The sequence below is a fragment of the Poromitra crassiceps genome (genome assembly GCF_964638095.1).
Source record: "Poromitra crassiceps genome assembly, chromosome: 21".
In the NCBI taxonomy this organism is placed as follows: domain Eukaryota; kingdom Metazoa; phylum Chordata; class Actinopteri; order Beryciformes; family Melamphaidae; genus Poromitra; species Poromitra crassiceps.
The window spans coordinates 9,001,073-9,026,956 of record NC_139638.1 but is presented as its reverse complement, the minus strand read 5'-3'; the positions used below and the strand labels follow the sequence as shown (position 1 = coordinate 9,026,956).

Below are 25,884 nucleotides of genomic sequence, written 5' to 3'. Positions count from 1 at the left end.
ACACACAAACAGACACAGTAGCGATGTGCAGTCGCAGCAAGTCTCTCTCTCTCCCTCTCCGAGCAACGAACACACACACACACACACACACACACACACTCGTGCACGAGTGCTGTGTTCGACACACAGCACTCGATCTCTTTCTCCGTTTCCCTCCCCCCCTCTGTCTCGCGCTCTCTCTCTCTCGGAAAACCTGCTGCAGAAGGGACACGTCCACACAGTCCGCGGGAGAAAATACACTCTAAAAAATAATTGATTCTCATGAGTTTTGCCACGACTGTCAAACCTAAATTTATATACTTTGTGACGTTCATCATCGTTCAAATTTGGCTGGTGGCTTATTAACATAGGGTCCTGTTATGTGATGAACTCAAAATGCTAAATAATAAAGAAATATTTCTGGTTTCCAGGGACTTTAAGTCACGATACGATAGTATTGCGTTGTACTAGTATTGCGATGTATTGAGTATTGCGATATTGCGATATACTGTGATTTTTTTATTATTATTTTTTACTGTAAATTATGTCTAAAATATGAAAAGGGAGTCCCGCACACTGTCCAAACTTGCAAGTAAGAATTTATTTTGTGACGTTTCGTTCACCGACCTTTTTCAAACAATTTACAACTGTAAATGATGTCCCCAAAATCAACATTTGTTTTATCTAATGAGATAAAGTTTCCAGTCTGTTCATCTCACTTCAATCATTTTTATTGCAGCAAAATGGGATTGTCAAGTAGACAGACTGACCAACACTGTGATAAAAACCTGTCCTAAATGTTGCATGATGCACTTGATATTTTTTATAATACAATTTTAATTTCACGATACTTGGCATTCGATAGATCAGTGGTGTGACCCCCAAACATCTTTAGGCTGGGGATCGTGACCCCCCCTCCTGCTGCTAACCAACCCGACAACAGTGCACACGCGTTCACACACTGATTTCACTCACTCACGGAAATATTTTTTATAGTTTATGTAGCTTTGTAATATATTAAACCATTGGTATGGGAGATTTAATCATCATGGGAGACAAATAATTTCATATTTTTTCTTTTGACAATCATCGCGCGACCCCCGGGTTGAGGACCACTGCGATATACTGCCCTCAAAATATCGTGATACGATGCTGTATCGATTTCCACCCCACCCCTAGTTACTATGTTTTTTGGTTAGTAGGGAAGTATTCTCCTCATGCAAACTGACAAACTAACAGCTGATTCTCTGCTCCCCGCGGACACCGCGGTGTTATGGCATTTACCATAAACACAATGCCTCTATGGAGAGAACGGCCTTGCGGGCGAATACTGCACACACCGGACACCCCGCAGTAACCATACATTTGCCTTTACTCTACTATTTGTGTGTGTGTGTGTGTGTGTGTGTGTGCTAGTTTTCTACATGGGAAAATTTCCCCAAATGAATACTTTTTCATAAACAAAGCACTTCTGTTTTTTTTTGTTTTTTAGAAGTGAAGAAACTAATAATGAAATGTGTCTCACGGACAACGTAATGAGTAATTTGATATCCGCTCCGCTTAAAACGTCTTTGCTCTCATCCTTTGTCTCTTTTTCCAGCCGGCAACCACCAAGACCCACGCCATCATTGAGAGGACAGCCAACTTTGTTAGCCAGCAGGGGGCTCAGTTTGAGATCGTACTGAAAGCTAAGCAGTCTGGAAACTCCCAGTTTGACTTCCTTTGCTTCGACCATTACCTGAACCCTTACTACAAGCTCATCCTGCGCTCCATGAAGGAAGGCCGGTACCACCCGCCCTCTTCTAGCACGCAAGAGCAGTCACAGGGTGAGTTCTACACAGCACCGAGTCCATCCATGACACTGGACCTTTCATATGATGTAACTAATGCATACATTCCACATCTATAATCCAGGAGCAGTCATACAGAACAGAGGAATATCATTTATTTACACGTTGCATTATTAATTGTAAACATTTGTTCATACGTGTATAGAGACCCCTTGTGTGTTTGCAAACAGCCATTATGTATTTTCATGGGCGGAGCCGAACTGGTGGCAGGAAGTGACAGCTAGCGGTTCAGCTGTCATAGAAATATGGATGATCTGGATCCTTCTCCACGTATTTTAAAGCTTTGCCAGAAAAAGGCAGGATATCTTACACAAATAAGCAAACTCTTAAAAATGGGTGAGGTTTCCTGACCCGTACTCACTGTCGTGGATGGTCTAGGATCCAAAGAAATAACCATAGTTGCAGTGCTGGACATCTTCATATAGCCAGTGGGAAAGCCCAGTGTCTAGACGGCGGCACAAGACATGTTTTTCCTTTATCCCGGGAATCTCTCCAGTTTGTCTGCTACTTCCAGAGAGTATTGAAGGCAAGAGTCAACGTCGACTTAGGTACACGCTGCCTTACAGGCCAAGGATTCCGCTAGACATTTTCCCAGACGGCCAGTGCAGCCGGTAACGTTCCAAAATTCCGGCCCTATCGAATATTTACCGGCCACTATTAAAAAAAGGATGTTATAAAATAATTGTTTCCTAAATAAACGAATCAATTTATTTCTCTATAGTCTATTCTTTATAGCCTCTATAGTCGATCATATTTATTCCAGTGTTGTCATTAAGAGGCCGATTTCGCAGCAAGAATATTGAATTGGTCGGCACGTCGTTCTCGGTAAGGCCAAAATGGCGGAATTACTGTGCGTTGATGTTGCAATGGAACAAGCTATTAGCCTTCTGTTCTTATTAATGTAAATTCTTTGCTACTTGTTTCCTCTTGATTTTCTGCCACCACGCAACTGCAGTGACGTAACCCAGTGACGTAACCCAGTGACGTCCACTGCAATTTGGTCTATTTGTTCATTTCTTCTTTGCTTCCTTGTTTGCGATCTCTTCATAGATTCTAATTCTGATGATTCAGATGAGGATGGGGATGGCAGCTACCTGCATCCCAGCCTGTTTGCCCCTAAAAAGAGCTCTCGCCTGGAGGAGCTGATGAAGGTAATGTAGTGGAACTTTACCTCCTCCACACAGTTATGACTTTAAACAGGGCAGCTCTCAGTGGAACTTTACCTCTTCCACACAGTTCTGACTTTAAACAGGGCAGCTCTCAGTGGAACTTTACCTCCTCCACACAGTTATGACTTTAAACAGGGCAGCTCTCAGTGGAACTTTACCTCTTCCACACAGTTCTGACTTTAAACAGGGCAGCTCTCAGTGGAACTTTACCTCCTCCACACAGTTATGACTTTAAACAGGGCAGCTCTCAGTGGAACTTTACCTCCTCCACACAGTTCTGACTTTAAACAGGGCTGCTCTCAGTGGAACTTTACCTCCTCCACACAGTTCTGACTTTAACACATTGACTGCCAGCCGTTTTTTTCTTGCTGTAGGTAGCTTCTGCCAAGCCGTTTTTTGAGGATTGTGGCTCATTTTACAAGAGCCGAGGATTATTTTCTGCTTGGAGTTTGTGAACATACAATATCTCAAAAGTACTAATAGAATGTGTACTTTCTCTGTCTAAAAGAGTTAGTTTGTAGAGTTAGTAGTTATGTAAGCATTAGCAGTTGAATACAGCATGGTTTTAGCGTCAGAAAAAATATTCAGAGATAAACGGCTTTTTGTGAAATTCGATAGAACTGTCACTTTAACCATTCATTTTTGGCATCAGTAAGACCTAAACAATAGTTTTGAACAGTAATTTCCTCCATAACAGCAGTAAACTTCCCTCTGCTCAACTCCTCCCTCCTGTGGGCGTTCTTTTTGGCTGCAGCGCCATGTCACAAGCACTTTCCTACCTTTGCAAATGCACTTTCTCATACTCTCGACCTCTCAAATAAATTTCTGAATAGAAATTAAATTACTCTAAATTATAGCGAAAAAGAAACAAAAAAGAATGGGTTGAAAATCCCATTCTAAAAGCCTTTTAGAATGGGATTTGTTTCCAATTTGGTGTCGGACTAGGGGGCAGTCCCCGCTTGTCACCAGTTTGCTTTGCTGCTGCTGTGCGGGTGTGAGCCTGTCTGTGCGGCCGCTCTTTGAGGAAGTCTGGTTAGACTCGCTCGCTTCTTGGAGTTTTGGTTGAGGGCTTTGATGAAGCTTTTGCGATTCTGGTCATATTTATGCTGCGTGTTTCAAAGTGTGTCCCACCCGCAATCCACTATGCAAATCTGCAATCCCGCACCGCCAGCAATCAGCGCGAAATGAAAGCGCCTTCGCCAATCCACCTTCATGAGAATGGCTTCAGTCACACTGCTTTTTGCTTGCCTTCCTCTAGTCAGGAAAGCACTGTCACCACTTAGTGGGTCGGTGGAATGGGTTGTACACGTTGTACACGTCCAATACCTATATAAGAGATGTAAAAGGGTTCGATGCACATCCCACCGTCAAAAAAAAAAAATCGATGCCAAAAACGTGTTTACACGTTGTTGGCAGTCAACAGCTGGATTCTGAAAACGTGTTTACACGTTGTTGGCAGTGAATGTGTTAAACAGGGCAGCTCTCAGTGGAACTTTACCTCTTCCACACAGTTATGACTTTAAACAGGGCAGCTCTCAGTGGAACTTTACCTCTTCCACACAGTTCTGACTTTAAACAGGGCAGCTCTCAGTGGAACTTTACCTCTTCCACACAGTTCTGACTTTAAACAGGGCCGCTCTCAGTGGAACTTTACCTCTTCCACACAGTTATGACTTTAAACAGGGCAGCTCTCAGTGGAACTTTACCTCCTCCACACAGTTATGACTTTAAACAGGGCCGCTCTCAGTGGAACTTTACCTCTTCCACACAGTTATGACTTTAAACAGGGCTGCTCTCACTGGAACTTTACCACCTCCACACAGTTATGACTTTAAACAGGGCCGCTCTCAGTGGAACTTTACCTCTTCCACACAGTTATGACTTTAAACAGGGCAGCTCTCAGTGGAACTTTACCTCTTCCACACAGTTATGACTTTAAACAGGGCAGCTCTCAGTGGAACTTTACCTCCTCCACACAGTTCTGACTTTAAACAGGGCAGCTCTCAGTGGAACTTTGCCTCCTCCACACAGTTATGACTTTAAACAGGGCAGCTCTCACTGGAACTTTACCTCTTCCACACAGTTATGACTTTAAACAGGGCCGCTCTCAGTGGAACTTTACCTCTTCCACACAGTTATGACTTTAAACAGGGCTGCTCTCACTGGAACTTTACCACCTCCACACAGTTATGACTTTAAACAGGGCCGCTCTCAGTGGAACTTTACCTCTTCCACACAGTTATGACTTTAAACAGGGCAGCTCTCAGTGGAACTTTACCTCTTCCACACAGTTATGACTTTAAACAGGGCAGCTCTCAGTGGAACTTTACCTCCTCCACACAGTTCTGACTTTAAACAGGGCAGCTCTCAGTGGAACTTTGCCTCCTCCACACAGTTATGACTTTAAACAGGGCAGCTCTCACTGGAACTTTACCTCTTCCACACAGTTATGACTTTAAACAGGGCCGCTCTCAGTGGAACTTTACCTCTTCCACACAGTTATGACTTTAAACAGGGCAGCTCTCAGTGGAACTTTACCTCTTCCACACAGTTATGACTTTAAACAGGGCAGCTCTCAGTGGAACTTTACCTCCTCCACACAGTTCTGACTTTAAACAGGGCAGCTCTCAGTGGAACTTTACCTCCTCCACACAGTTCTGACTTTAAACAGGGCAGCTCTCAGTGGAACTTTACCTCTTCCACACAGTTATGACTTTAAACAGGGCAGCTCTCGGTGGAACTTTACCTCCTCCACACAGTTCTGACTTTAAACAGGGCAGCTCTCAGTGGAACTTTACCTCCTCCACACAGTTCTGACTTTAAACAGGGCAGCTCTCAGTGGAACTTTACCTCTTCCACACAGTTCTGACTTTAAACAGGGCAGCTCTCAGTGGAACTTTACCTCCTCCACACAGTTATAACTTTAAACAGGGCTGCTCTCAGTGGAACTTTACCTCCTCCACACACTTCTGACTTTAAACAGGGCAGCTCTCAGTGGAACTTTACCTCTTCCACACAGTTATGACTTTAAACAGGGCAGCTCTCAGTGGAACTTTACCTCTTCCACACAGTTATGACTTTAAACAGGGCTGCTCTCAGTGGAACTTTACCTCCTCCACACAGTTCTGACTTTAAACAGGGCAGCTCTCAGTGGAACTTTACCTCTTCCACACAGTTCTGACTTTAAACAGGGCAGCTCTCAGTGGAACTTTACCTCTTCCACACAGTTATGACTTTAAACAGGGCTGCTCTCAGTGGAACTTTACCTCCTCCACACAGTTATGACTTTAAACAGGGCTGCTCCATCTGCAGAGCACGAGCGTATATCCTACTCATTATAAACCTCTTCGTAGTGGGTCAGAGAGTTCAGCTGGAGGAGTTTGGGTATTAAGTGCTTTGTTCAAGGACACCTTGACGGGAGATGTTGAGAGAAGGGCGGGTGTCGCTTATTCACTTTCTCCATCCAGATCTATTAAAATGTGTTCTGGGGATTGAAATGTGCTATATAAATAAATAAAGTTATTTTTAACTGGTGACAAGCTGCCGCCGGCATGTCTAACCCTCGCCTACCACTGCCTGCCCTGTGAAATGGAACAAGTGATATTCCCATCCTGTTTCTACTACACTATTATTGTTTCTATAGCTGTGTTTCCATTACAGTTTTTCGCAAAATAATTGCGATATTTCTACAACTTCGACAATGTCCAATTGCGACTTGTAGGCGTTTCCATTGAAGTTGAGTTTGGACTGACGGCGCACACACCTGAACGCAATTCCCCGTTGCAGCAGCTGCCACAGTGATTACGCATGGGGATCTGCCCCAAATCCCGTCCCCTGCATGCTCAAAACCAACCAATGGTCAATGCAAATCACCACATGAAGTTACAACGCATATAAACGAGCCTGATTATCAATTCAAAAGAAAATGAGTATCAACATGTTGCTGGCTGCAGTGAATGCAGTGAGCGCGACAGGCAGAGGAAAAAAGGTAGCCTACTGCGCGCACTCAGACAGGCAGCCTGTCACCATGGACCGATTTCTGTCATTAAACATGATCTATTTTCCCCAGCTCCGCTTTTGCACAACACTCGTCTTTCTGCTAGGTAGCGTTGCTTCAAAGTTTTTCACTTGCTGCGGAGGTTTTGCCACGGCTTATCGAACCCTTTCTCCCTCATTTCCTTTCATTTTCCGCTCCTTTTCCAAAGGAGAAGATGGGTCACATGACATGCAAATGCGAAAAAAGTGTTTCCATTACACTTTTGCGATAAACTGCTATATCGACACGTCTGAAAAACCACCTCATGAGAGCGCAAAAACTTTTTGCGATATTTGGGAGGTTTTTTGAAATTTACGTGTTTCCATTACCCACTTTCTATTGCGATATTTAGATTTTGCGCATTTCTGAGGGTAATGGAAACACGACTTATGTCATATTACTAGATTCTATAACAACTACGTTCTAGTACCCCATCTCCATGCCATTAATAATATTCTGTTACTACTCCCATCTCCATGCTGTTACAATATTCTGTTACTACTTCCACATATTCATTTGTCTTCTCCTCCGCTGGTGATAGCTGTGACAGAGGCATTATGGTTTCGGGTTATCCGTCCGTCCGATGTTCGTTAACGTGATATCTCAGATATTCTCAGAATTTCGTCAAATTTGGCTCAAACGTCAACTTGGACTCAAAGATGAACTGATTACATTTGGTGGTCGCATAAACGGCCACCTATTGGTAATAGCCAATGTTTTTATAAGCTGTTGGTAGTTTGTATTGGCAATCAATTTTCATATCGGTGTATCCATAATTATCAAAGAAGTAGCATCTTCATCATAGGGCTTTGACAGTTTGTAGAGTTTTGTACAGCTTCATGGTTTTGACAACGTATGTGTATTTGGTGAGTTCAGAAGAACACATAAGAATGTTGTGTAATAAACCAAACTGGCCTTGTTTTGTTGTAGCCTCTCCGAGTCATGGACCCGGACCATCCGCTGGCAGCACTTGTACGAAAAGCCAAAGAGGAAAGAAATGGTACTGCGGCTGCTGCCATGGCACCCAAACCAGAGGAAGTGGTGCCTGACCCACCTGCACCCAGCGCACCAGCACAGTACACTGCTGACCCACCTGCACCCAGCGCACCAGCACAGTACACTGCTGACCGTGAGTACACACCTGCACCCAGCGCACCAGCACAGTACACTGCTGACCGTGAGTACACACCTGCACCCAGCGCACCAGCACAGTACACTGCTGACCGTGAGTACACTACCTGCACCCAGCACACCAGCACAGTACACTGCTGACCGTGAGTACACACCTGCACCCAGCGCACCAGCACAGTACACTGCTGACCGTGAGTACACACCTGCACCCAGCGCACCAGCACAGTACACTGCTGACCGTGAGTACACTACCTGCACCCAGCACACCAGCACAGTACACTGCTGACCGTGAGTACACACCTGCACCCAGCGCACCAGCACAGTACACTGCTGACCGTGAGTACACTACCTGCACCCAGCACACCAGCACAGTACACTGCTGACCGTGAGTACACTACCTGCACCCAGCACACCAGCACAGTACACTGCTGACCGTGAGTACACACCTGCACCCAGCGCACCAGCACAGTACACTGCTGACCGTGAGTACACACCTGCACCCAGCGCACCAGCACAGTACACTGCTGACCGTGAGTACACACCTGCACCCAGCGCACCAGCACAGTACACTGCTGACCGTGAGTACACACCTGCACCCAGCGCACCAGCACAGTACACTGCTGACCGTGAGTACACTACCTGCACCCAGCACACCAGCACAGTACACTGCTGACCGTGAGTACACTACCTGCACCCAGCACACCAGCACAGTACACTGCTGACCGTGAGTACACTACCTGCACCCAGCACACCAGCACAGTACACTGCTGACCGTGAGTACACACCTGCACCCAGCGCACCAGCACAGTACACTGCTGACCGTGAGTACACACCTGCACCCAGCACACCAGCACAGTACACTGCTGACCATGAGTGCACTTTGGCTTTGATGGGGCCCAGTTCAACTCACCTTAGTTCTGATCCGCTTCATTTGGTTCCCTACTTTATTTGACATGTCCTTCTCGTTTCCTCTCAGACACGGAGGCTAGTAGCTCTTGTTTGTCTCCCACTGAGCACAGAAGCTGCTTTGTTTAAAAATAAAATAAGCCCTGCATTTATAGCTGTTTAAATGGCCTATTTTATGAGACTAGTGTTGACTACAACACAGGATTCAACAGGAAATGGAGATCCCCACTTCTTAATACTGGTCATGGTCTGGACTTGTTGCAAAGGGATTTTCAACACTTTTACGTAATATACTGTTGTGGATAGAAAGGGCACAATGCATCATTTTAATTGGATTGGCTGATCGCTTGGTAAAAAAATATATATATATATATATAATCACACTTGGCCCTAGAAAACCTCATTGGTGCATTTCTACTAGGGCTGTCAAAATTAATCGTATAATCGATGCATCGTGAATCGAATCGTTGAATCTTTTATGTTTAAATTTCTATTAACATTCAGATTTTAAAGCACTTTCTAAGTAAAAAAGGGACTTGATATTTATCTGACTACTTGTATTACTATTAATTGATGAAAAAGTAGCCATGTGCACTTGTGCATTAATAATACAGAAAATTGAGGATGTAATACTTGGAGCTGCAATACTTTGAGCTGTATCCAGATGCATTGTGATGCATCGTCGAATCGAATCGAATCGTTGACAGATGAAGCGTAATCGAATCGTGAGGCCAGTGAAGATTCACAGCCCTAATTTCTACTTATTTCTACGCGCGCTCGATTCCTAGGGTGGAGACTCTGGACTGACTGACAGACAGACACCACCTACCTAGGCACCATCGTGCCACTGTGCGCCATTGGCTCATACTACATCACAGTTGCTCGAGTGACATCACAACTGCTCGAGTGACATCGCTGATGACGCCTCAATTGCTCAAATGACATCACTGATGACATAATTCACTGATTTATGACATCACAATCATGACTGACAGCGGCGCCACACATCCCCCCACCAATTTGAACTAAGACAAGAAGATTATAAAGCATAGTCCAAAATCGGCTGTCTCCCCAACAGAACAGGTGAAGGAGCATTTCTGTTTGATACTAAATTATATTTTTTCCTTCACTTTATATTACGGTATATATATTATGAACGTATTGAATGAATGAACGCCATGAACAAACGTCATACCCCTGGTATATGATTATATTGGGAATACCCCCCAACTCCAGGGTGTAGATATAACTGGTTCAATAATGTCCTTTTGATAAACTAAACTTTGATAAACACCCATTTCACCTTCAGGGAACTCCTCTCCAAAATACCATTTTTACACTTAGTGAATGAAGCAAAACTCTTGTATTTCATGTGTCCAAATGCAAGACATCCTCCATTCACGATGATGCTCATACACCCCCACTCGGAAGTTATTCAGGATTAAATTTGTCCATTTATGTGTTCAACCTCCGACGAAGCAATTGCTTCAATGAAGCCACGGTCATTGGCCCCTTCTGACCCGTGAGTGTTTACTTGTCCATTACTGCAATTTCTTCCTCCCAGGCTGAGACAGTTGTGGGAGATGTGATGTCCTCTGACCTGTCCTCTGTCACAGCAGGGAAGCAGTTGCTAAATTGGTCCTAGATGACCTGGGTCGGTATATTTAATCACCTCCGCAGGCCCAGACACTAATGGCTAGGATAGGTGTTCTGAAGAGCTGCTGATGAACGGACATTACATTCAATGCAAGCTCTCCCTATTATAGCTTAGGGCTGTCACTTTTTATTCGAAATTCGAATTTAACTTCGAATGTGGGGGAGGAGGGGCATGTTCGAATGTAATTTGCCATTTTCGATTTTTTTTTTTTTTTTTTTTTATTAATTAACACTTTCAGTGCCACGGCCCTTGGGCAAAAGGTTGCTTGCTGTGCCACATAGGCCGCAATGCATTTTAAAACAGTCATATAATTTTTTTAATAATTACTATGTAAACACTGAACACGCACAAATAACGATGAGACTCTCTTCTATCACCTGCAAAAAAAAGTTTATTGATCCCATTTTCCGTTCTTTAGTTATGAGCCGGAGAAGATAGCATGATTGAACGAAAAACATACCTTTTTTTCTACGAGCTGAGATAATGAGCCTTTTGTGAAATTAAACATTTCAAGCACATCTCTGACTCTGAAGCGAATTTTCTGATGTCTGGGTCTGTCTGGGTGAAGTGTATGCTGCTCTGCTGCTCTCCGTGCTCCCCCCCCCCCCCCCCTCAACTGCACACGCCTCCTGGGTGTGTCTTATGTGTCTGGTGGCTCTCAGTCTCTGCTGAGTTTGCTGCGCACACACAGTGAATGGTGCGCGACATTCAGCTTTTTGGTTCCGCGTGTGTTTGTCACGGGCTGGCATGCTTCCAGTTCGGAATAATAATGCTGATTATGTGAATGTGCTGTTGCAGCGTACATGGAAGTGCTCAGTTGTGACAGCGGATGCTGCTGCTGGGGGCACAGCTGGCGTTGTGCTCGTTTATGGAGGCACGTCGATGCATACGGACGGATGCGATGCGATTTCCTCATTTTGCCCAGTGACTATTTCTGTATGTTTGGCTCCTTTTTCTCTGATCAGGAGAGTGCTGTCGCCACCTAATGGGTTTGTAAAATAGGTTATCGACCTCCAATAGCTACAATATTGTTAGAGGCGACGTATTAAGCTTAGATCGACACCCCCCCGTCAAAAAAACAATTTGGAGTTATGACGCCATTTGGCGTCGCTGGCACTGTACGGTAAATTTCTAATGACGCCATATGGCGTCGCTGGCACTGAACGTGTTAATATATATATATATTTTTTTATTATTAACCAAAATTAACCAACTGCTGCTTGCTGGTAATTAGGGCTGTGCCGATTCACTTATCTCCCGATTCGATACTATCACGATACTTTGGTGCCGATTCGATATATATTGCGATTCACGATTATTGCGATTCTACGATTATTGCGATTCGATATTACGATTTATTGCGATTTTTGTTTATTTTTTTCTTTTATTTTTTCAGTTTGTTTGCTTTTTTACACTAGATTAGAACATGGGAAAAGTTGAATCATACACTAGAGACTGTATATTATATATCATGAGTAGGGCTGGGCGATATAGTTAAAAACAGGGGCGGACTGGGATCATAATTCAGGCTGGGCATTAGATACCAAGCAGGCCAGGCCGATATGGGCCAACGCGCGTGAAATTTGGGCCGTTTGAAGCCAGATTTGGGTCCAATTTTACAATGAGATGCACCCACTTTAACCCTGAAGTGTAATTATTACTTCAGACTAACTAATAAAGTAATAAAACCACTAGTAAACCAGTAGGCGGCGCCTGGCCTGCTGTTCAGTGAGTGGCCTGACTGCAAGCACCCAAAAAAAAAAAAAAAAAAAATTTTTTTTTTTTTTTTTTTTTTTAATTTGCGATTATCGATTCTGGAATAAAAGATCGATCCAAAAAATCGTGACATTAAAAATCGCGATACTTAGGTGAATCGATTTTTTCCCCCACCCCTACTGGTAATGTTAATCCCATGTCAGAAAAAGTCAGATTTGTCGCATTAGTCTCTTCTGAGAAAGATTGTCTCCAGGGTCTGAAAAGTTGTCTCGAGTTGGATGCAGCCAAGTTTGTGAGGCAGTGTTGTGACTGTGAGCGTCCAAGCTAACACAGCAGCGGAGAGGAGCTGACTGACTGGACCATGAGGACAGCTGAGGATTTTTATGCCTCCGCCGGCGAAGCCAGGCCGAAGGCATTATGGATCCGGGTTGTCCGTCCGTACGTACGTACGTACGTACGGCCGGCCGTCCGTCCGTCCGTACGGATGTTTGTTAACGCCATATCTGAGGAACGCCTTGATGGAATTTCATCAGATTCGCCTTAAACATTCACTTAGGCCCAAGGATGATCTGATTAGATTTTGGTGGTCCAAGGTCAAAGTTCAAGGTCACTGTGACCTCTCGAACGCCATTTTCAAGCTTGTTAACGCGATATCTGAGGAACGCCTTGATGGAATTTCATCAGATTCGCCTTAAACATTCACTTAGGCCCAAGGATGATCTGATTAGATTTTGGTGGTCCAAGGTCAAAGGTCAAGGTCACTGTGACCTCTCGAACGCCATTTTCAAGCTTGTTAACGCGATATCTGAGGAACGCCTTGATGGAATTTCATCAGATTCGCCTTAAACATTCACTTAGGCCCAAGGATGATCTGATTAGATTTTGGTGGTCCAAGGTCAAAGGTCAAGGTCACTGTGACCTCTCGAACGCCATTTTCAAGCTTGTTAACGCGATATCTGAGGAACAACTTGACAAAATTTCATCAGATTCGCCTTAAACATTCACTTAGGCCCAAGGATGATCTGATTAGATTTTGGTGGTCCAAGGTCAAAGGTCAAGGTCACTGACCTCTCGAACGCCATTTTCAAGCTTGTTAACGCGATATCTGAGGAACAACTTGACAAAATTTCATCAGATTCGCCTTAAACATTCACTTAGGCCCAAGGATGATCTGATTAGATTTTGGTGGTCCAAGGTCAAAGGTCAAGGTCACTGTGACCTCTCGAACGCCATTTTCAAGCTTGTTAACGCGATATCTGAGGAACAACTTGACAAAATTTCATCAGATTCGCCTTAAACATTCACTTAGGCCCAAGGATGATCTGATTAGATTTTGGTGGTCCAAGGTCAAAGGTCAAGGTCACTGTGACCTCTCGAACGCCATTTTCAAGCTTGTTAACGCCATATCTGAGGAACAACTTGACAAAATTTCATCAGATTCGCCTTAAACATTCACTTAGGCCCAAGGATGATCTGATTACATTTTGGTGGTCAAAGGTCAAAGGTCAAGGTGAGCTCTCGAACGCCATTTTCAAGCTTGTTAACGCGATATCTCAGGAATGCCTTGACGGAATTTAATCAAACTTGTCTCAAACATCGACTTGGACTCAAGGATGAACTGATTACATTTTGGTGGTCAAAGTTCAAGCTCACTGTGACCTCTCACACACCCAATTTCCAAGCTCTGTAACGCAACATCACAGGAGCGCCTTGACGGAATCTCTTCCAATTTGCCTCAAATGGCGATTTGGACTCCAGAATGAACTAATGCGGAGGCATAAGTCCGCGTTGCGGTCGTTCTAGTTTTTAATATATTCTTTTAATATTTTATATTATATTATATATATTTATAAAACTTTGAATATATTCGAACATTTTGCGGGTAATTCGAAGTTCGTTCGAACTTTATTTTGGGGAAAAGTGACAGCCCTATATAGCTAAACATTTGCTCGTTTGTTTTTCTCCTTTTATTTTACAGCAGTTTGCACCTTTTAATGAGAGAGAAAATAAATAAATAAATATATTATTATTATTTTTATTCCGTTAATATCGGTTATCGTTTAGAGCGCTGGAGAAAATGGTAAAAAGATGCTGTTAAGTTAGTGTCAGAAAAACAACCAGCTTTTTATCCACTGTAGTTGTGTTGGATGCATTGAGGAGATGCATTGCACAGTGATGTGTAAGTACCCTGGCTAAAAGCACAGACTGTGTGCTGCTGTTCCATGATTAGGGGGAGAGAGGTTGAGGGTAAACTCAACTTTCACAGCAAACAGCGTCTCTGCGTAATCGTGCTCCAAGAACACTGCAGTCAATTTCAGCGCTATATTGAGCTAAAGAGCTTAGGGCACGATTGCCCGTTTCCATTTTCTCCTTGTTCTTTTTCCTCCGCCTGCCCTGTCTCCTCCTGTCTCTCCCTCCCCATTAATGTCCTGGTCCTCGTCTTCATCTCCACTGTCTGTCTTTGCACAATGGAAAAGATTAGCATGTGTCCCTGACTCCTAATCTGCACACGGGCACCCAGAGGAGAGGAACCAGGCACAAATATCACGTGTGTAAATGATCACTCCTCCTGTGTGGATGTGTCATTACAGTCTGAGGGGACAGGCAGTGACTAATGTGTTAATATCACGCTGTCTCCCCTTTGACACTGACATTTATCTTGCATCCCACTTCCTGCCCTCCCCTGTCTCTCTCTCTCTCTCTCTCTCTCTCTCTCTCTCTCTCTCTCTTTTATGTCTTCCCTCTCTCTGTCTCTGTCTCTCTCTCCCCCTCTCTCTCTCTCTCTCTTATTTCTTCCCTCTCTTTGTCTCTCTCTCTTTTATGTCTTCCCTCTCTGTCTCTGTCTTTCTTCTTTTATGTCTTCCCTCTCTTTGTCTCTGTCTCTCTCTCTTTTATGTCTTCCCTCTCTCTGTCTCTGTCTCTCTCTCTTCTTTTATTTCTTCCCTCTCTCTCTCTCTCTCTCTCTCTCTCTCTCTCTCTCTCTCTTATTTCTTCCCTCTCTCTGTCTCTGTCTCTCTCTCTTACAGATGCAAAGCCACAGCTCTGGCACATGCATGCAGAGAGCATATTGATACGTCTGCTCTGTTCTTACCACTACTAATTAATTAATGATGCAATGGCCGTGCAAAGCACAATGAGAGAACAGCAGCAGTCACTGGGGGGACAGCATGGCACATACACATGATGCTGATTTTCTTTTCAGAAACAGAAGGCCCAATGCCACCACAACATGACAAATACCTCTAGTACAGTATATATATACACCCATTATATTACAATTTTTTTTTTGCAATGATCCCTCAAATATCAAACACTTGACAAAGATATGACTTGACATGACTTGAGATATATAATGTAGGGAGGATATTTTACAGCTTTATTGTCCAAAATTACATCAATGCAATGTAACAGTAAACTGAACTGGGAATTTAATCATTATAAATAACTAGAAATTAGGGGTGGGGGAAAAAATCGATTCACCTAAGTATCGCGATTTTTAATGTCACGATTTTTTGAATTGATCTTTTATTCCAGAATCGATAATCGCAATTTTTTTTTTTTTTTTTTTTTTTTTTTTTTTTTTGGGTGCTTGCATTCAGGCCACTCACTGAACAGCAGGCCAGGCGCCGCCTACTGGTTTACTAGTGGTTTTATTACTTTATTAGTTAGTCTGAAGTAATAATTACACTTCAGGGTTAAAGTGGGTGCATCTCATTGTAAAATTGGACTTGGCCCAAATTGGGCTTCAAACGGACAAATTTCACGCGCGTCGGCCCATATCGGCCTGGCCTGCTTGGTATCTAATGCCCGGCCTGAATTATGATCCCAGTCCGCCCCTGTTTTTAACTATATCGCCCAGCCCTACTCATAATATAATATACAGTCTCTAGTGTATGATTCAACTTTTCCCAAGTTCTAATCTAGTGTAATGTTAATTCATACATCCCACCTACATGAACAGAACTATATGTTAATTCATACCTCCCACCTACATGAACAGAATGTTATGTTCCTCCACAAACACAGCTAAGACAGCAGCATGAATGTGTCTTTGCCCACAGAGATCCTCCCAGTGTTGTTCACATCATTATCTCCTCCTCATCTGTCTACAGCAGCCATGTACTACGGCTACTACATGCTTCCGGACGGCACCTTCTGCTTAGCTCCGCCTCCTCCGGGGATCGACGCCAGCGCCTACTACAGCAGCACTCCCGCCGTGATGGCTCCTCCCCCTTCCTCTGTGGCACTGCCTCCTCTGGGGAGCACGCCTCCCCCTCCCGACACCGTCACCATGGCACCACCGCCCACAGTGCCCGCTCAGGTTACCATCTCTGCTGGTCCCGTCACCATCTCTGCTGGTCCTGTCACCATCTCTGCTGCTCCTGTCATTACACCAGACCCCAGGTAGGAAGCAAGGGGGGCACCCACTGTAGTGTCATCAGATTGACTTTTTAACACTTTGTCCTGTTGGCTTTTTGAAGTTTAATTTCACTTGTATTATTTCCGTTTTTTTTTGGTGCTGTATTGCCCATAAAGTACATTTTTTAATTCTTCTTGATATTTTTAGTCGAGATGTTTTCCCTGGATTAATCAAAAAGTTAAAGCAATTCTCCGTTAGCGTACTCATCGTATTCACTTGAACAAGCTTAGAGGCATAATGTTGAGTAATGAGAGTTTGCTCAGTCAGGGGAGTCAGGCGTGGATAATCAATATCTAAATGTCGTTCAATCCATTACATATAATAATGAACAACACGCCCAACAGTTCACAGACCCAGGCTCCAGTACCCACACCGGCACCGGCACCAGCACCGGCGGCCATTATCCCTCCACCCCCTGACATCCAGCCAGTCATCGACAAGCTGGCCGAGTACGTGGCACGCAACGGTGTCAAGTTTGAGAGCAGTGTCCGTGCCAAGAATGACCCACGGTGAGTAGTGGCACCAGAAAGCAGTAGCTATAGAGAGGCAAAGTGACCGCCTACTTCCTGCTTCAGCACTGTACCAGAGATTTTCATCTGCCATTTATTTTCCCATACACATTTCATAAAATGCTTATAAAAATAGGTTTACTTGGTCAAACCAAATGGTTCAGATATATTTAGAATCGGGAGAGACCATAGAACATTTCACTCCGACCAAAACTTTAAAAAACAACACAGAAAAAATATTTTCTTTAAATCCGCCTTTTTGTGTGTGTGAAATGTTATGTGGTCTCTCCTGTTTCTAAATATATCTGAACCGTTTGGTTTGAACAAGTAAAACTATTTTTATAAGCACTTTCCGAAATGTCTATGGGAAAATAAATGGCGGATGAAAATCTCTGGTACAGTGCTGAAGCAGGAAGTGACGTTCCACTTTGACTCTGTTTCTTTTCATATAGTGTCGAGCCTCTTCGTCATCCTCTGCATCATCTTTTACGGGTGTCCGCCTCCTCTCATCTCATATGTTGTGCTGCTGCATGTCTGCTCACTGCAGGTTTGACTTTCTGCAGACCTGGAACCAGTACAACACCTATTACGAGTTTAACCTCTCATCTCATATGTTGTGCTGCTGCATGTCTGCTCACTGCAGGTTTGACTTTCTGCAGACCTGGAACCAGTACAACACCTATTACGAGTTTAACCTCTCATCTCATATGTTGTGCTGCTGCATGTCTGCTCACTGCAGGTTTGACTTTCTGCAGACCTGGAACCAGTACAACACCTATTACGAGTTTAACCTCTCATCTCATATGTTGTGCTGCTGCATGTCTGCTCACTGCAGGTTTGACTTTCTGCAGACCTGGAACCAGTACAACACCTATTACGAGTTTAAGAAGAATTACTTCATGCAGAAAGAAGGAATAAGCTTGCCAGAGGTAACGTCAGCCGTGTGTGTGTGTGTGTGTGTGTGTGTGTGTGTGTGTGTGTGTGTGTGTGTCTGTGTGTGTGTGTGAGTGTGAGAGAGATACCCTCTCCCTCTTCCTTGGCCATTTCTCATTCCCGTCTCCTCCTCCTTGACACAGGATATTTTTGTTTGACAGATTATTCTCCCCAATTTGATCGTTCTTTGGTAGGGATGTAGCAATATCTCCAGCTGTTTTATCCCAGAGACAATACTGGGTTCAACTTCACAGTGAGTTCGATGTTATCTCAATAACTTGAGAAAAATCGGAATGAAACCAATTGCGAAAACAAGACCGTTTCATCACCGAGGAAAAAGAAAAGAAACCTGCACCCTGTAAAACAGCGTGGCCACAGGTCTCTGTGAGATAACATTTCAAGCTTTTTAAGACCGTTTTCATGCCAGTTAAAATCAAATGTAATGACGCTTCCACGTCGGATCTGTTTCCAGTGTGTCTGGCCTGTAAGACACATCTGTCTCTTTGCTCTCCTGCTGATCATCTCTCCAGAGGAAAGCTGTGTATTGATTGAAAGTTTAGGCCCAGAGGTTATTAGAGAAATTAAGACATATAAGGACTAATCCATAACCTCTCAAACTATGAGTTTAAGTGACACCCTAACTCAGGGATACTCAACTTGCTTTGCCTGGGGGCCACTTTCGTGAAATGATAGAAGGCCAGGGGCCAGTTAATAAACAATCAATATACATTTTTCTGTAGCGCATTGTAGGTTTTTGGGGTGTCAGCCGGAGTTTAGTCTGACAATGTCGTGCACACCGGATAGTTTGTTAGGTTAAGTTAGTTAGGTTAAGTACAGGCATAAGTGCCTGGGTAGCGAGCATACGGCGTATTTGACAATTTAGCAGCTAAATCATAGATTATTGAAAGATATTCCATATTCCAGACTGAAATGCTATAACAGAAGTGGAGTATTGGCCAGAATGACATGAACATTTGGACACTTATTCAGCGGGTATCTTGCATGTTGCGTTCAGGTAACCTGTACATTTTTTTTTTTTTTTTTGCAATTCCATCGCGGGCCACATGTGGCCCGCGGGCCGCCAGTTGAGTATCACTGCCCTAACTTAACCCCCAACCCTGACGCCTCCACAGACACACCTCCAATTGACTCCAATTATCTCAATTAGCCTATCAGAAGCTCCTAAAGCCATGGCATAATTTTCTCGCATTTTTCCAAGCTGTTTAAAGGCACAGTAAACTTAGTGTATGCAAACTTCTGACCCGCTGGACTTGTGATGTTATGAATTGTAAGTGAAACAATCAGTCTGTACAACAATTGTTGGAAAAAAATACATTTGTCATTGACCTGAAATCAGTGGAGTGGTTAAAAATGAGTTTTAATGACCTAAGTGTATGCAAACATCTGACCTCATCTGTAATGTATAATGTTCCAGTTCCCTTTTGACAAAGGCCCCACTAAAGGTTTGACTTGATGTAGTGAGAAGATGCCTTTGGTGGTGTTTGTTTTGTCACGGCTGCTGTCTGAGCTGAGTGTGTGATCATTTATTAGTGTGATTAGACTATTCTTTTGGGATCAATCAAGTGGTCAGATTAGATAACACAACAAATAAACACACACACACACACACACACACACACACACACACACACACACACACACACACACAAAAGACACGCCGCCCAATTAGAAAAGACATACAAGATGTCATTGACTGTCCTCCATCCATCCAATCATCTTTCCCTCCCATTACTGCCTTGTCTCATTAGTCCCTTCTTGTCTCTTTAGTCCCTTGTCTCTGACCTTGCTTGTCTCATGTCCTCTCCTCTTTCCTTACCTCTCTCGCTCGCTCTCTCTCTCGACTCCCTTGACCCACCCACCCCTTCCTTCCCACCTGTTGAGCTGACTGATTTAGCCGCTTGGTGTACGTTAGAACTAGCTAGTATGCTACACACTGGTATGCTGCTAGTAGGTTTTAATGAGTAGCCCTTGGTGTACGTTAGAACTAGCTAGTATGCTACACACTGGTATGCTGCTAGTAGGTTTTAATGAGTAGCCCTTGGTGTACGTTAGAACTAGCTAGTATGCTACACACTGGTATGCTGCTAGTAGGTTTTAATGAGTAGCCCTTGGTGTACATTAGAACTAGCTAGTATGCTACACACTGGTATGCTGCTAGTAGGTTTTAATGAGTAGCCCTTGGTGTACGTTAGAACTAGCTAGTATGCTACACACTGGTATGCTGCTAGTAGGTTTTAATGAGTAGCCCTTGGTGTACGTTAGAACTAGCTAGTATGCTACACACTGGTATGCTGCTAGTAGGTTTTAATGAGTAGCCCTTGGTGTACGTTAGAACTAGCTAGTATGCTACACACTGGTATGCTGCTAGTAGGTTTTAATGAGTAGCCCTTGGTGTACGTTAGAACTAGCTAGTATGCTACACACTGGTAAGCTGCTAGTGGGTTTTAATGAGTAGCCCTTGGTGTACGTTAGAACTAGGGATCGACCGATATGGGTTTTTCAGGGCCGATATCGATATCGATTATCGGCAATGAAAGACACCGATAACCGATATTTTGGAACCGATATATGTTTGCAGTAAAAATTTAAATATTGGTGTCAAAATTTAGAATAACACGACCCGTTGTTGAAATTCATTTTCTTCAGTTTATCCAACTACAATATTATTTGAAAATATTCACTCTATTAATATTGATATGAATCAAAGTGTATGTATGTGTGTGTGTGTGTGTGTGTGTGTGTGTGTGTGTGTGTGTGTGTGTTCAATCTAGTGGAGACTTGGGCACATTATCAAGATAAAGCTGTGTAGGCTACTTTAAACAAACTAACAGCTCACCACAGAAACAAAATAATAAAGAGGGTTTCCCTCAGCTTACACTACTTGACACTAACCTCGCACCAGGCTCTCTCAAAGGAGAACACAGACAGGTTCATGCGGGCATCTGCTGACCAATGTCTCATCCTAGTTTATTCGGTTCCCTTTTTATTGCAAACGAGTCCGCTGACGTACTAATGTCTCATCCTACTTTATTCGGTTCCTTCTTCCTCCTCCGCTCTGAAAAGTGGTTGCCTGCAGCAGTCTGCTTGCGCTGCGTTACACATGCGAGTGGATTGGAGATATATATTTTCAGGACGCTACAGGACTATTGATTAATAAAACAGCTTCGCGCTTGACAACCATGGCCATTTGATTCAAAAAGAGCGACGCTACACCGTGGACGCTATGGAATTAAAATCTTGTGTCCTGCCCCAGTTTACAAGGTACACCAATCGTATCAGACTTTCTCCAACGGGCACGGACAGACACAGACAGACACGGACGGACTGCTATGGCACACCAAACGAACATTTGCGAACAGTCTGCGTTTGTGTGTGTCTGTCTGTGTTGTTGGAGAAAGTTTAGGGAAGGCAGACAGTCACACTCGCTCACACACCCGCAGGCAGAGTCCACTCGCTTATCAACGAGCTTTGTGGGGCAGGCAGCGTCTCAAATTTCATCTCTGAGGAGCATTCTGATAGGCTCTGGCTCAATATGTAACCAATCAGATAGCGCTGTGGGCGGGACATTGCCACAGGGCAGACAGGGGCTGCAGCAGAGAGAGAGTCACACAGGCTTCTGCAGCGCTTCATGGCGAAAGTAAATAATTTTTTAATAAATGTATTATATCGGCAAACAGCCAATGAAAATGCCGATACAGATAATCGGCAAAATGCTGAATATCGGCCATAATAATCGGCCAAACCGATAATCGGTCGACCCCTAGTTAGAACTAGCTAGTATGTATGCTACACACTGGTATGCTGCTAGTAGGTTTTAATGAGTAGCCCTTGGTGTACGTTAGAAGAACTAGCTAGTATGCTACACACTGGTATGCTGCTAGTAGGTTTTAATGAGTAGCCCTTGGTGTACGTTAGAACTAGCTAGTATGCTACACACTGGTATGCTGCTAGTAGGTTTTAATGAGTAGCCCTTGGTGTACATTAGAACTACCTAGTATGCTACACACTGGTAAGCTGCTAGTAGGTTTTAATGAGTAGCCCTTGGTGTACGTTAGAACTAGCTAGTATGCTACACACTGGTAAGCTGCTAGTGGGTTTTAATGAGTAGCCCTTGGTGTACATTAGAACTAGCTAGTATGCTACACACTGGTATGCTGCTAGTAGGTTTTAATGAGTAGCCCTTGGTGTACATTAGAACTAGCTAGTATGCTACACACTGGTAAGCTGCTAGTGGGTTTTAATGAGTAGCCCTTGGTGTACATTAGAACTAGCTAGTATGCTACACACTGGTATGCTGCTAGTAGGTTTTAATGAGTAGCCCTTGGTGTACATTAGAACTACCTAGTATGCTACACACTGGTATGCTGCTAGTAGGTTTTAATGAGTAGCCCTTGGTGTACATTAGAACTAGCTAGTATGCTACACACTGGTAAGCTGCTAGTGGGTTTTAATGAGTAGCCCTTGGTGTACATTAGAACTAGCTAGTATGCTACACACTGGTATGCTGCTAGTAGGTTTTAATGAGTAGCCCTTGGTGTACGTTAGAACTAGCTAGTATGCTACACACTGGTATGCTGCTAGTAGGTTTTAATGAGTAGCCCTTGGTGTACGTTAGAAGAACTAGCTAGTATGCTACACACTGGTATGCTGCTAGTAGGTTTTAATGAGTAGCCCTTGGTGTACGTTAGAACTAGCTAGTATGCCACACACTGGTATGCTGCTAGTAGGTTTTAATGAGTAGCCCTTGGTGTACGTTAGAACTAGCTAGTATGCTACACACTGGTATGCTGCTAGTAGGTTTTAATGAGTAGCCCTTGGTGTACGTTAGAACTAGCTAGTATGCTACACACTGGTAAGCTGCTAGTAGGTTTTAATGAGTAGCCCTTGGTGTACATTATAACTAGCTAGTATGCTACACACTGGTATGCTGCTAGTAGGTTTTAATGAGTAGCCCTTGGTGTACGTTAGAACTAGCTAGTATGCTACACACTGGTAAGCTGCTAGTAGGTTTTAATGAGTAGCCCTTGGTGTACGTTAGAACTAGCTAGTATGCTACACACTGGTAAGCTGCTAGTAGGTTTTAATGAGTAGCCCTTGGTGTACATTAGAACTAGCTAGTATGCTACACACTGGTATGCTGCTAGTAGGTTTTAATGAGTAGCCCTTGGTGTACATTAGAACTAGCTAGTATGCTACACACTGGTAAGCTGCTAGTAGGTTTTATTGAGTAGCCCTTGGTGTACGTTAGAACTAGCTAGTATGCTACACACTGGTATGCTGCTAGTAGGTTTTAATGAGTAGCCCTTGGTGTACGTTAGAACTAGCTAGTATGCTACACACTGGTATGCTGCTAGTAGGTTTTAATGAGTAGCCCTTGGTGTCCGTTAGAACTAGCTAGTATGCTACACACTGGTATGCTGCTAGTAGGTTTTAATGAGTAGCCCTTGGTGTACATTAGAACTAGCTAGTATGCTACACACTGGTATGCTGCTAGTAGGTTTTAATGAGTAGCCCTTGGATATTAAGTGCAACATCGTCTCGGCTCCCAGACAATTGGAGATCTCCCCCTAGCAATCGTCTGGGAACAAAAATAGTCGTTTGAATGGGGGTGAGAACCGCTGCTAACAAACCTACAGCCCTTTGTCACGTTACCGAACAGAACTTTTCAAAACATTCAATGGATGTCCCTATCAAACGTTACATTATTTGATTCCCTTTTATTCGTTTACAAGCACACGACTTCTGCATGTCAGCGCCCCCTACTGCATGAAGGAATTTTTTTTTTATCTCTAAATGTTTCCACCCACTTTTAACAAGGAAAGCTGGGAGAAAGTTGTCAGTCTCTAGGTGAGCAACGTGGTCAGAGACTGAGAACTGAGTCAACAAACCAAAATACGGAAAGGAGCCACTAGTAGTGTAAAAATATCACAATTTCTTGGATACCTGAAAACATATGTTGAGTCTCAATTATACAAAAGCAAATTGACGGCTGTGGAAGAAGACAGCTACAGACATACAATGTGTTTTGCCGTGGCTTCTTCAGGTATAAGTGATAACTGATTACCGCTTCACCGCACCTAAACGAGCAGAGACACAGATAGTTAATTAGAAGAATTGCAACAGCACTAATATAAGGGTCAAGCAATGCGCGCAATGTGGCCGATTACCCACAACAAAGAAATGCTAATGCGTCTTCTTCAGTGTCGTGCTGAAAGTGTTGATGGCAGAGAAAAGGACAACGAGCTGCCTGCAGAGAACATATGTTTTACCCACGCACAAAACAAACGGCACTCGAATGCAGTCGGGCACTAGGGGTGGGGGAAAAAATCGATACACCATAGTATCGCAATATTTTGCCTGATGATATTGTATCGATATTTTATTATATTATGTGCAAATAAATGTTGTTAACACATTGAGTGCCACAGCGCTTCAGTAAAATTGTCTGCAGCCTGTGCCAGATTCACTTCCATTCAGTTGAAAACAGCTATAGAATTATTTTTTTTAGGGCTATATTGAGAGGGCTGGACTTTAATGAAACATTGAACACTCCTGCTTCTTCCAAAGAAGAAATTTTGTTTCTAGACAGTTCCATTATGAAATGACAGCCTCTGAAAAAAGTGCACTTTCAAGGGTTTTCTGTCGTTTTTTTTTACTTTCCAAGATATAGTCACTTTTATGAATACCTTTTGCACTCTAATTTCGAGCACATTCACTGACTCTGGCTGGTGTTTTCTGATGTGGTGGCGTGGTGTGGTTTCTGTGCAGCCTGCGTGCCCCCCCCCCTCTCCCCCCCCCCCCTCCCTCTCCACCTCTGAGCTGCGGGCTCCTCCCCACACGCACAGAGTTTGTTTTCTCGACTCCGTTTTTGCCCCGGACGGATCCCAGCGCGCATCAAGGAAATGCCAAACGCGACTGAACGAAAAGGCTTGGCCGTTCGGCTTCGGATGCTGGCTTTCTGGCAGGGAATCGTGTGGAGATAGATAGAAGCATAAGAGCTCAGTTGTGAGCGCGGATGCAGCCGAGCCCACTCTCCGCTGCAGACAGAGCAATACGGCTCTGGCTGAAGCATGCATCGGTTTCCTCTTTGATCACGTCTTTCCCTGCTTTCTCCTGCACAAAGTAAAGGATCTGAGGTGGGTGGCGCAGCTTCCGTGTCGATGTTTAAGGTGGCGCCGTGTGATCCCTTGAAGGGATTCATGCTCACTGGCTAGGTACGACCTTAAACAGCAGAATTATGGAATAATATGAATTATGATTTTAGGACTTCCACAGACGTCCTTGGCACTCCTCGTTACATTTTTTTAGGACGTCCAGAGACGTCCTTGGCACTCAATGTGTTAATAATAAATTAACAATAAATAATGTTTGCTATTACAGTACTATAATAATAGAATCAATTGCTTTTTCAATTGATTCTGTCTACTTGACAATGTTGCTGCAATAAAATGGTTGAAGTCAGATGGAACAGACTGGAAAATTGATCTTATATAAACCAGATGTTGACAGTTTTCCTTTGGGGATATAATTTGCCATTGAAAAAGTAAGAAATCACAA

At 43.7% G+C, this 25,884-nt stretch overlaps 1 protein-coding gene across 3 annotated transcripts in view; it reads left to right on the top strand.

Annotated features, from left to right (window-relative positions):
• sfswap (splicing factor SWAP) overlaps positions 1 to 25,884 on the top strand; it is a 169,203-nt gene that overhangs the window by 15,744 nt on the left and 127,575 nt on the right. For all 3 annotated transcript variants that reach the window (XM_083657458.1, XM_083657456.1, XM_083657457.1), the window contains exons 5-10: positions 1,580 to 1,805; positions 2,880 to 2,980; positions 7,965 to 8,163; positions 16,557 to 16,848; positions 17,209 to 17,373; positions 18,209 to 18,302. In XM_083657458.1, coding sequence (XP_083513584.1) covers positions 1,580 to 1,805; positions 2,880 to 2,980; positions 7,965 to 8,163; positions 16,557 to 16,848; positions 17,209 to 17,373; positions 18,209 to 18,302 — 1,077 coding nt within the window. The remainder of the gene's footprint in view (positions 1 to 1,579; positions 1,806 to 2,879; positions 2,981 to 7,964; positions 8,164 to 16,556; positions 16,849 to 17,208; positions 17,374 to 18,208; positions 18,303 to 25,884) is intronic.